We start from the raw sequence: 11,294 nt of genomic DNA, 5'->3' as shown, positions 1-11,294 counted from the left end.
ACAATTTCGAAATATAAATACTTCTTAATTTTTCTAGGATATTTACTATACTTTTTATTCATTTTTACCTTTATTTCATATTTTGTAGCTTAATTAGTTTAACTAAGGATTTTTATTCTTTTTAACTCGTAATTATATAATTTATTTATGCATTAAAACCAAGAAAAAATAATAATTATGCTTGGTCATGTCCAGTACTATGTATGGTCATTGTCAATCTTCACTACGTTGATGATCTGTTTGTAATGTTCAACCTCATATTTGGTAATTACCACATTTCTATAAGTAATTTCAAATCCAACAATTGTCGTCGTCTTCTTCCATTTTAATGCAATATTCATCAAATTATTCCTCATACTCGCAGTAGCTTTCATGGCTTCAAAATTTCGAGGAATAATTGAATTGAAAAAAAAAATATCGTTTGAATCTAAAGATGGGTAGTTAGTAGAATTGAGTAACACCTATATCTGGAGCATAAATCAATAAAACCTTGAAAAATGCCAAGGATTTTAACAAATTAGAATAAATCCATATTAAATTTGCAAATACAAACTCAAAGAAATTCATTCAAAAATCCATGAGTTAATATACAAGGATTAACTTGAAAATTTATGAATTTAGTACTCATAAACATAAAACCAAATAAAATTTCAGATCTAATCGATAAAGTACAATCAAATTAAATATAAAAATCTAAATTACGATTTGAATGTCCGTGTTCATAGCTTTTGTTGGTGATAGTGAGAATATGATGTCCGAAATCTCCTTGAGAGCTTAGAATTTTAGAGAGGGAGAGAGAGAGAGAGAGAGAGAGAGAGAGAGAGAGAGAGAATGTGTGATAGTGGCTGGAGAAGTGGTGAAGATTGATTAGTTAGGGTTATAGAATATTTATACTTGAGGTTAAAAGGTGGAGTGATGTGAATTTGGGTCTGGGCCTATATAAAGAAGTCCATCGAAAACATACGTGTAGCTTTGCCCTAATTTATTTAGGTAACTACCAATAATATACATGGTCATTGCCAATCTTCACTACACTTATGGCTTGGTTGGTCATGTCCAACCTAATATTTGGTAGTGACCATAGTTCTATAATTAATTGTAAAATTAACAGTTCTTATCGTAATTTCCTTTTCAACGCACTGTTCATCATCTTCTCCCTCATACTCTCAGTATGCAGTAGCTTCAATGGCCTTAAAGTTCAGAGAAATAGTTGTAAACTCCAAGAAAATTCCTAAGAAGCTAGACCTATACTACAACCTTTATTTACAAATCTAAAACAAATACGCGTAAACTAAGTTTGCAATAGTTAGATCTAAATTTTGGGACAACCAGAATGAACCTCCAACCACGCAAATTCAAAGAAAATTAGTAGTGAGCTTCACCACGCATATTGAAATTGTAAATTAAAAACTTAAATTCGTTTCAGAAAATTAATTTGAGTTAAAAATACTTTGGGAAATTTTAGGAGAGGGAAATTGTTTGGTGAATTTTAGGATAGAGAAAATTTTGGGAAGTTTAAAAGAGAGAGAGATTTGGGGATTTTAGGAGAGAGAAATTTGGGGATTTTAGGAGAGAGAAATTTTTGGGTTTTTAACAAAAAATGTAGATGAAAATTTTGGAGAACCGCCAAAATACTTGAATTTGAGGAACTTAAATTTGTTGAACCGCCAATTGTAAGTGCATGTACTTTTTTTCCTAGTAAGTTAAGGTAACTACCAACAACATAGATGGATACTATCCAAAATGAGATATAATTGACATTGTTGTTGGTAAGTATGTTATTAATGTCCATATATGTTGTTTGTAGTTACCATGAATACTTTTTAGATCTAATTATTTCAAAATAGGTGTTTTCCCCCATTTATTTTCAATTAATATTCAAAACCAATATATGATTTACATTTCAAATCATTTAAAATAGGGGAGCAAATGAGTCGATACTTTCGCTAAGATGGAGGTTTAGTTTAATTAAATAAATTTATTTTGACCATAATTTAATTAAATAAATTTATTTTGAAATAAGTTTAGACATGGAGGTTTAATATTTTATTAAAATAATATAAAAATTACTGCCATAAGATTTATCCTTTTTATTTTAGAGGATATAAAAAAGGCTTAAGGTAATTACCAACAATATAGATGGACATTGTTAAGTTTCCTAAATACATATTTAGATCAAAGTGTTCAAAATTAGTGTTATTTGTATCTTATAAATTATTCTACGAACTATAGACTTGAGTTGATATTCGAATATTCGACTATTCGACTTGGATCCCGAGCACGTACCTTGCATAAGATAAAGGCGAGGGCCGAGGGACGAATCGATAAAATTGAAAATAAAACGAAAATAAAATAATAAAAACACGAGTTACTATAGGAAACTAAAATAAGAAAAATAAAGTATATATGTTCGAAAATAACATTTTTATCTTATAAATTGTTCAAAAGGTCTTGCGCGCACAAGGTGTACAATAAATTTATTGTACACCAAGATTACTTTTATGCAGTTTTTTGTAACTTTGACCTATTTTTCTGTAACTTTTATATTATAAAATTAAAAATTTGATACATAAACATTTTAAAGGGTTAAATGATTAATTTATAACATTATTAGTGATTTTGAAAGAAATAATTTTATTCAAATGAAAAAAATTATCATTAAAAAATAGATAACTTTTACATATATAAATGTAACTTTTAAGCATTTTGAGTCAACTTTTACCCCGGTGTACAATATTTATTGTACACCCATTATAAATAAGAATTTGTGTAAACTGTTCTATGAATTGAGTTGATATTCGAATATGTGACTTGGATCTCGAGCACGTACCTTACATAAGACAATCCGAGGGGAGAGTTTAGAAAATTATAAATAAAACGAATATATAATTTTCTTGCTTTGCATAAATAAATGAAAATAAATAATAAAAACACGAGTTATTAAAAGGAAATTAAATTAAGAAAAATAAAATAATTCAACTATAAATGACCAAAATGAATAAATAACACTTATCTGAATAAGATTAGATTAATATTTTATGAAACTAAAATAAAAGTAATTAAAATAATGTTTATTTTAAACAATATAGTAGCATAAACAACCAAGACAATATATGTTTTGTGATATTTATTGCAGGTTTTTAATTAAATACTTTAATTTCTGTAAACTTTAAAAAAAGACGGTTTTGGGCCCGAAGAAACGCAACCGCGGCCAGCAGACCACCTCCCTGAGCCACCGCAACCAGGCAGCCCAGCCGCGATTTCACCTTGTCCGACTCGAAACCACCATGCCCATCCTCGAAACCACCATTCCCACCCGCGAAACCACCTTTTCCAGCCGCGAAACCACCTTATACCCACCTTAGTCGCACAGATCTGCGAATCCAACGACGAAGAACGAATGAAGATGAAGCTGCGCGTGGGGAGGGCGGTGTGGGTTCGCGAGAACGGAGGGGTAGACGACTGGATGCTACCGGAGGGTGGTCGCGACTGGGAATGGGGTTGGTGGTTGCGAGGGAGGTCCGGTGGTCCGGTGAGTGGTTGGGCAAGAGGAGAGAGAAAATTAACAAAACTCATGTATTAATTAGTCTAATTAAGTATTAACATATTTTTAGAAATTATTTTTTGATTTTAACGAAAATAAAGAAATTGATTTTTCATATTACATAAAAATCATTTAACTGACTTTTTGATAAAAAAAAGTAAAGATAAAAAGAAAATAAAAAAAGGTACAATAAAATCAATTTGATTTTTAGTTTTTTACGGATAGAAGGGAGAATTTGGGGCAAGGTTCGATACTTACCGTGCTTATTCACCGGTTAATTGAACTTCTTGTACGAGTTGTACCCATGGTCTGGATCTGCCGCTGGATTATCCGGTTAATTTCCTCCTCATCTTCAACCTCCCGTTATCCTAATTCAAAGGTATGTGCTCTCTACTTTTTTTTCTCTCTCACCTCTTTATATATACGTACATATATATTTAGGGTTCATATTTATACGCATCACTGAATTACCTGTTTGTAATTGTTTGGTGCTTTGAGATGTTCTGAGTGACAATTAATTTTTATTAACTTGAGTAATTTTTGTGGTCTTTGTGCAATTTTTTCATGGCTTCATTGCATTTCTCTTTTTCTCTTGAATTTCATGAACAAAATAAGCTTAAATTTTATCCAAGTTCTGTTCAATTATTTGATCGTTCATCAGTCACCCACTTCCTAAATACTGCCAATGGAAGTGGGTTTGGTATAATTTTTGCCGTTTCCAAGCTGAACCATGTTAAGGCTTCTCGTTTCGATTCCGAATTAGTGGAAAATTCAGTGAATGTTGGTAAGGTTGATAGTAATGTTATATCATTTGGGAATGATTTAGGGGATGAGGATTCGACTCCCGTGAATAGGAATTCGCCTAGTCGTCGTCGTGTGGTGGATGCTAGAGATACGGGGAAAAGGTTTCGTGGTGGTGGTGGGGGTGTGAGTGAATCGCGAAAAGAGAAGCAAAGCTTGAAGAAGCTTGATGATGTAGGAAAATGTAATCAGAAAGAAGAGGATGTTTGCGGTGAACTAGATGTTAGCATTTATGGTATTAGACCTGAGTCTAGTGTAGCTTCTTTCAATAAGATATTGAAAGGCCTTGAAAGGGGCGAAGATAGGAAAGCATTGAAAATTTTCAACTGGATGAGAAGTAACGGGAAGTTATTAGGGAATGCAATTGCTTACAATTTGGTTTTGCGGGTATTGGGAAGGAGAGGTGATTGGGATGCGGCAGAGAAATTGTTGGAGGAGATGAGATTGGATTCGAAGTGTGAGCTTCAATTTCAGGTCTTTAATACAATCATTTATGCTTGTTCTAAGAAGGGGGTTGTGGATATAGGTGCTAAATGGTTCCGTATGATGTTGGAGTATGATGTTGAGCCTAATATTGCAACTTTTGGTATGCTTATGAGTTTGTACCAGAAAGGTTGGAATGTTGAGGAGGCAGAGTTTGCATTTTCCCAAATGCGGAGATTAAATATTAGATGCCAATCTGCATACTCAGCAATGATCACTATTTACACCCGATCTGGTTTGCACACCAAAGCAGAAGAGGTTATTGATCTGTTATACAAGGATGAAGTTGTTATGAATCTTGAGAATTGGTTGGTTATGCTGAATGCTTATAGCCAACAAGGGAAGCTTAAAGAAGCTGAAGGTATATTAGTTTCAATGTTCGAAGCTGGTTTCCCCCCAAATATCATTGCGTACAACACGCTGATAACTGGGTACGGGAGGATATCCGATATGGATACTGCTGAACACATGTTCCATAACCTACAAAATGTTAGCCTGGAGCCTGATGAAACCACATACAGGTCCATGATTGAAGGCTGGGCTAGAACCGGGAACAATGAGAAAACTAAATGGTATTATAAGAGGCTCAAAGATCTGGGGTTCACACCAACTTCCTCTAATTTGTACTCTTTAATAAATTTGCAAGCTAAACACGAGGATGAAGATGGTGCTTTTATAATTCTTGATGACATGGTGAAGATGGGTTGCCAACCTTCCTCCATTCTTGGCTTTCTTATACAAGCTTATGAAAAGAGTGGAAGGTTTGATAGACTGCCACAAATCTTGAGGGGTTCTCTCTATAATCATGTGCTGAATAATCAAACTGCGTGCTCAATCTTGGCTATGGCATATGTTAAGCACTCTCTGGTGGATGATGCTACTAAACTTCTTCAGCTTAAGCACTGGAAGGACCCAGTTTTTGAGGACAATTTGATCCATTTGCTTATTTGTTCTTGCAAGGAACTGGGCCATCTTGAACATGCTGTCAGAATATTTACCGGTTTGTCGAAGTCTGAGGACAAGCCAAACTTGCATATTCTTTCGACTATGATTGACATCTATAGTATTATGAATCAATTTTCTGATGCAGACAGCACTTACCAGCTGTTAAAGTCTTCCGGTCTTTCTCTGGACATGATTGCCTATAGTGTTGTTGTCAGGATGTATGTGAAATTCGGATTATTGGAAGATGCTTGCTATGCTTTGGATGAGATGGAAAATCACACAAATATCATTCCTGATATTTATTTGTTCCGCGACATGCTTCGAGTGTATCAGAGATGCAATAAACAAGATAAGTTGGCAGACTTGTATTATATGATCTTGAAGAGTGGGGTTAATTGGGACCAGGAAATGTACAATTGTGTCATAAATTGCTGCGCTCATGCTTTGCCTGTTGATGAGCTCTCCAAGCTCTTTGATGAGATGATTCAAAAAGGATTCACCCCCAACACTATCACTTATAATGTAATGTTGGATGTGTATGGGAAATCCAAATTTTTCCTGAAGGCTAGAAAAGTCTTTTGGATGGCTAAGAAACAGGGATCAGCAGATGTGATAACTTACAATACTCTTATAGCAGCATATGGTCAAGATAAAGACTTAAAGAAAATGACGAAAACTGTGCAACTAATGCAGTTTAATGGGTTTGATGTGTCCCTTGAAGCTTACAATTGTATGTTGGCTGCTTATGGAAAACAACGTCAAATGGAGAAACTTAGAGATGTCTTGCAAAGTCTTAAGGAGTCAAGTTACACTTCTGACCAGTATACGTACAATACACTGATGAATATATATGGGGAACAACGATGGATTGAAGAAGTTGCTGCGGTGTTGGAAGAGCTTAAAGAATATGGACCAGGACCAGATTTATGCAGCTATAATACATTAATAAAGGCATATGGCATTGCAGGAATGGTTGAAGAGGCTGTTGCCGTGATTAAAGAAATGAGAGATAATGGTGTAGATCCTGATAGGATCACTTATCTCAACTTGATAACTGCAATGCGCAGGAATGATAAGTTTCTAGAGGCTGTTAGATGGTCATTGTGGATGAAGCAAATGGGAATTAGCTAAAGAACTACTTGCACATTCTATTTCTTCGATTCTTGTTTGTATCTAACAAATAAACATTCAGCTTTGCTTCTAAACAATGTGGTTGTTTCTGTGACTTCTTGATGTTAATATTGACTATAGACTCACAGTTACTTTGAATCCAGGTATTTTTACCAATTTACCGTATTATCTGGAACTGTTTGATTTATTTGTTCAGTGTCGTATACTTAACAATGCAGTCTGAGTAACTTAGACACCAACCTTTTCTTCTCAAACAAACAACCTAGATGCTAAGCCTAATTAATCCAGGCAGCTAATTCTGAGGGGTGAAGGGGAAATGAACGGGAGGCGAAAGAAAGTCTGAGAAACCGTACTACTTGCTGAAACCCTTTGGGATCCTTTTTTTTTTTTTTGGAGATACAACAATGGAAAGAACCAAACAACTAGCAACCTAGACAGTGATCCTAGCTGTAACAGTTTGTTCATGTGCTTGAGTGCTAGACTAGTTATATTAGCTTTTTCCTGGGATTCAGTAACTATGTCAGTAGTAATGTGTTTTAACGTAGAAGACTCTAAGGGGGCATTTTGTTGGGGGAATCAAGAAAAGAAAAGAGAACTTAAAACCCTGATTCCCTTAGTAAATGTTTGATTGGCATTATATGATTCTCTTTCCCCCTTTGTTTTATTTTTATTTTTTATGTTTTTGGTTTTTGGAGTTCCTCCACTTTTTTACTGTAACACCACTCCCCACAACACCCCCTTCCCCCCTGGGACTTGTTTTCTCCTGGGGTTTTCACATCACCACCTACTTGCATGAACACCAGCAGCCCAACATCCATCCACCACCATACTTCAGCCAAACATTATCATTCTTGAAAACTACCTCTATGAATCAAAAGGACCCAGAGTGTGCAACGAAGTAGGAAGCACCTAAACTACCTTTCCTTACTTTCCAGACCAAAGTCATGAAATTGATGATCCAATCAAGTCTCACCCTTGAAGCAGGCTCAGGCACAGTACTTAGCGTATCACTTCTCCTAGCCATCCTTTCTTCATAGCTATCCTTAAATTGATGATCAATTTTTCTCAACACTATTCTGACAATAATCACGGCTTTGTCCAATCTGAATTCTGCTTTAACATAGTTTTGTTCGAACAGCTATAGAATTGCTGATTAGGCTTCCACACCAAAAGTTTCAACATCGTAAATGTATCAATAACTCAAAGCCACTTCCAAAACTTCTCATTTTCTTTTTCACTGTAGAAACTTGACTTGTTTTCTAATTTGCTGACCTTGCGGCTTGCAATATTTCAATCCTCATTAAGAATGTGTTTTGATAGCTTGTTATCCCTATCGTCTGATCTGGAAGGGCGTGTTTAAATTTCTTGCTGTGACAATTGACAAAGCATAACCCTATAATGTTTTTCTTATGATTCAGTTACCAATTTCATTCATCTTTGCAGGTGAAGCTGGCATGACAATTGTTCTTTAAGCCCTAACTAAAGCTACTGCTACTATGCCCGTTTTCTGGTTTGGTCTTCACATATTTTCATCTTTCACTTGAATAATTTTATGAACAGGATACTATCCAACTTTTTTTGATATTTGGGTGAAGTATCTGCCGTATAATTATATGGAAGGTTTCAGTGAATCAGTTTATCTCGGTTAACAGTCAAGTGGAAACTAAGGTTTTATGTTTACAGGAACCTGAAAACATGTTTTAACATCCCATGGTTGATTTCAGGTTCCTTCATTGTCATGCTGTAAAATTGAATGGCAAAAAGAGCATCCAAATGCTACTACAAAATTTTGCAGGGTATTATACAGGAATTTAATCATGGGAATATCCAACCTGCTTTTGCCACATTTGTAAAGAGATACGGTTTGGTTAAACCTACATTGGGGAAGATGTTGGTGCGTTACTTGTGTATGGAGAACAATGTAGATGGTGCCCTTAAGCTCATTGATGAGTTGCACAAAAACAATTTAAAGGTAAACTTTCCTCCTGATGTTATTGGTATGCTTACAGCACAAGGCAGACCTTTGGACGCGTACAGACTTGTCATGGGTGCACAAAATGATCTTCCTAGTATGGATGTGGTTGATTACTCAGTCCTTGTTGATGGACTCTGCAAAGAAGGGTACATTGAAAAGGCCTTAGAACTATGTAATTTTGCTATAAAGATGGGAGTTAGGCTTAATGTAGTCACTTATAACTCACTTTTTAATGGGTTATGCCGTCAAAGTTGTCTTGTTGAGGCTTTCCGGCTATTTGATTCATTGGAGATGAGTAATACAATTCCTTCGGATATTACATATGGGACACTAATCGATGCTTTGGTTAGAGAAGGCTTTTTGTTGGATGCTCGTCAAATGTATGAGAGAATGATCCTCAAGGATATAAAACCAAATACTCACATTTACAATTCTCTAATTGATGGATACTGCAAAGTTGGGAATGTAGAAGAAGCATTGAGACTTCTCTATGGTTTGGAGAACCATTCTCTTAAGCCTGAGAAATTTACCATAAGTGCTGTGATTTATGGCTTTTCCTTGAAGGGAAACATGGAGGGTGCGCTTCAGTTTTTCGTTGATATGAAAGAGAATGGTATTTTCCCTGATTTTTTAGGCTTCCTTTATTTAGTAAGGGGGCTTTGTGCAAAGGGTAGAATGGAAGAGGCAAGGAGCGTTATAAGGGAAATGATTCAAGATGAATCTGTTCTTGATTTGTTAAATCGAGTTGATAGTGAAATTGAAACGGAATCTATAGAGAGTTTTGTAGTTGATTTGTGTGAACAGGGAAGCATACAGAGTGCTCTTATCATTCTCAATGAAATTGGATCAATGTTTTTTCCTTACAAGAGAATTTCTGCTTCTAGTACTCTTAAAACTATGGTGTCGTTTGAGGAAAATGTTCGAACCACCTCTCCTATTGCTCTCCCCTCCATCCACAAAATGGACTTTGATGCTTTATACTCGCAAATGACGTCTCTTTGTTCCCTGGGTGATCTCCAAGGGGCTACTGCTTTGGCAAAAGCTTTGATCTCTGGTTTTGCTAAAAGATGACAGCGTCAGTACTTAGAATAGAACGCCACCTGGGTTTGTACATGGGTGCGTAGTAAGTAATGCTGCGTATGAGCTACATCCTACAGGTAAATACCCTTTCTGTCCCTTCTTCTTTCCTTATTCTTTCATTGTTTGCACACACTAATACACGGCAGTCAAAACAAACCGTTATAAGTACTTTTTATCTCAGTGGTTCACTGACTCCTTCAACCTCTGTTTGGCTCCTTTTGGTTTGGCGTAAAACGTTTTCTGTGAAAATTGATTTTCCAAAGGAAAACACAATTCCAAACTAATTCTCCTTTGTTTGGTTCCTCGAAAGAAAATTAATAGAAAGAGGAAAATGGGAGAAGATGGTTGATGATTGAGGGGAAGAAGGAGTAGGGTAGAAAAAGTGGTTTCCCTTCTTTTTAAATGGAAAAGGTTTTTCCACCTTTGAGGGAGTTATGGAAAATTGTTTTTCATGCTTTGCCAAACTAAACAACGTAAAGTGATTGAAAAGGGGAAAATCGTTTCCCATGAGAATGTTTTACGCCAAACACAAACGGAGCCTTAAAGAACCTTTTTTTTTCCCCTTCAGTTTTTACTTCTCTTTCTTTGTACTCTTGTACTTGTGATTTTTGACAATGGATGATCATTTTTCGTTGAAGAATTAATTTTGTTATCAGAAGGAATCTAATCATAATTGAGGAACCTTACAACTAGTCAATGATTACATTCGAAGTATATGGGAGTAGTTGCTGAAAGTAAACACTGCATATGTATGTGTTGCCAAAGAGGAAATAACATCATTTTTGCTGTACTACACATGCTCGGAGTTGGTATGTATAAAGTTCTTCTAACCTATCTTATTATGTTTGCAGAGTTCATATTATGTTATGCTCATCCAAAGCTACCCACCAAAAGAAAGAAACGGGAACACAGACACACGAAATCGACTTCAGACCAATTTCTGCGAAACTCGTCGTAAAAATTTCAAATTGACTGCGATTTATGATGATCAACTGAGGAGGGTCCTGTTTGGATCATCAGATATTTATTGTAAATTCTTAATTTGGCAAATTTAAACTTGTAGTGGTTGAGAAAGTCAGAATTAAGAAAGGATTTGAACCATATAAGTCAAGGTATTTTATCCACTTTTAGTTTCTCTTACGTTGGTGGCCTACTTTTTCTGTACCTTTTTCTTATTTGAAGTATATTTCTACAAAGATGGCAAGCTAATACAACTACTATACAATAGGTGGGATCGATCGATCTCCCCACTTCAAAAAAATTGATTTTGACACTTTTGTTGTGAGAGAACGGTTTTTTGTCTTGTTATCACAACTCAGAAGTAATAGTGTAAAA

General features: G+C 35.3%; 2 protein-coding genes across 2 annotated transcripts; both read left to right on the top strand.

Annotated features, from left to right (window-relative positions):
- The first annotated feature begins 3,160 nt into the window (after positions 1 to 3,160).
- Positions 3,161 to 11,099, top strand: LOC110774826 (pentatricopeptide repeat-containing protein At5g57250, mitochondrial). The gene is made up of 3 exons (XM_021979415.2): positions 3,161 to 3,923; positions 8,348 to 10,036; positions 10,811 to 11,099. Exon 2 carries the CDS (start codon positions 8,658 to 8,660, stop codon positions 9,948 to 9,950), a length of 1,293 nt encoding a protein of 430 aa, XP_021835107.1. The 5' UTR covers positions 3,161 to 3,923; positions 8,348 to 8,657; the 3' UTR covers positions 9,951 to 10,036; positions 10,811 to 11,099.
- LOC110774824 (pentatricopeptide repeat-containing protein At4g30825, chloroplastic) lies at positions 3,930 to 7,042 on the top strand. Its single transcript, XM_021979413.2, has one exon. It carries the CDS (start codon positions 4,109 to 4,111, stop codon positions 6,902 to 6,904), a length of 2,796 nt encoding a protein of 931 aa, XP_021835105.2. The 5' UTR covers positions 3,930 to 4,108; the 3' UTR covers positions 6,905 to 7,042.
- Positions 11,100 to 11,294: the final 195 nt, after the last annotated feature.

This window comes from Spinacia oleracea, chromosome 2 (assembly GCF_020520425.1).
Source record: "Spinacia oleracea cultivar Varoflay chromosome 2, BTI_SOV_V1, whole genome shotgun sequence".
Taxonomy (NCBI): Eukaryota; Viridiplantae; Streptophyta; class Magnoliopsida; order Caryophyllales; family Amaranthaceae; genus Spinacia; species Spinacia oleracea.
Note: the sequence above shows the minus strand (reverse complement) of the source record. Positions and strands in the feature narration are given on the sequence as shown.

Bases quoted from the DNA above. Each gene is read 5' to 3' on its own strand.
- LOC110774826 (XM_021979415.2), top strand. From the start codon at position 8,658: ATGGCAAAAAGAGCATCCAAATGCTACTACAAAATTTTGCAGGGTATT.
- LOC110774824 (XM_021979413.2), top strand. From the start codon at position 4,109: ATGGCTTCATTGCATTTCTCTTTTTCTCTTGAATTTCATGAACAAAAT.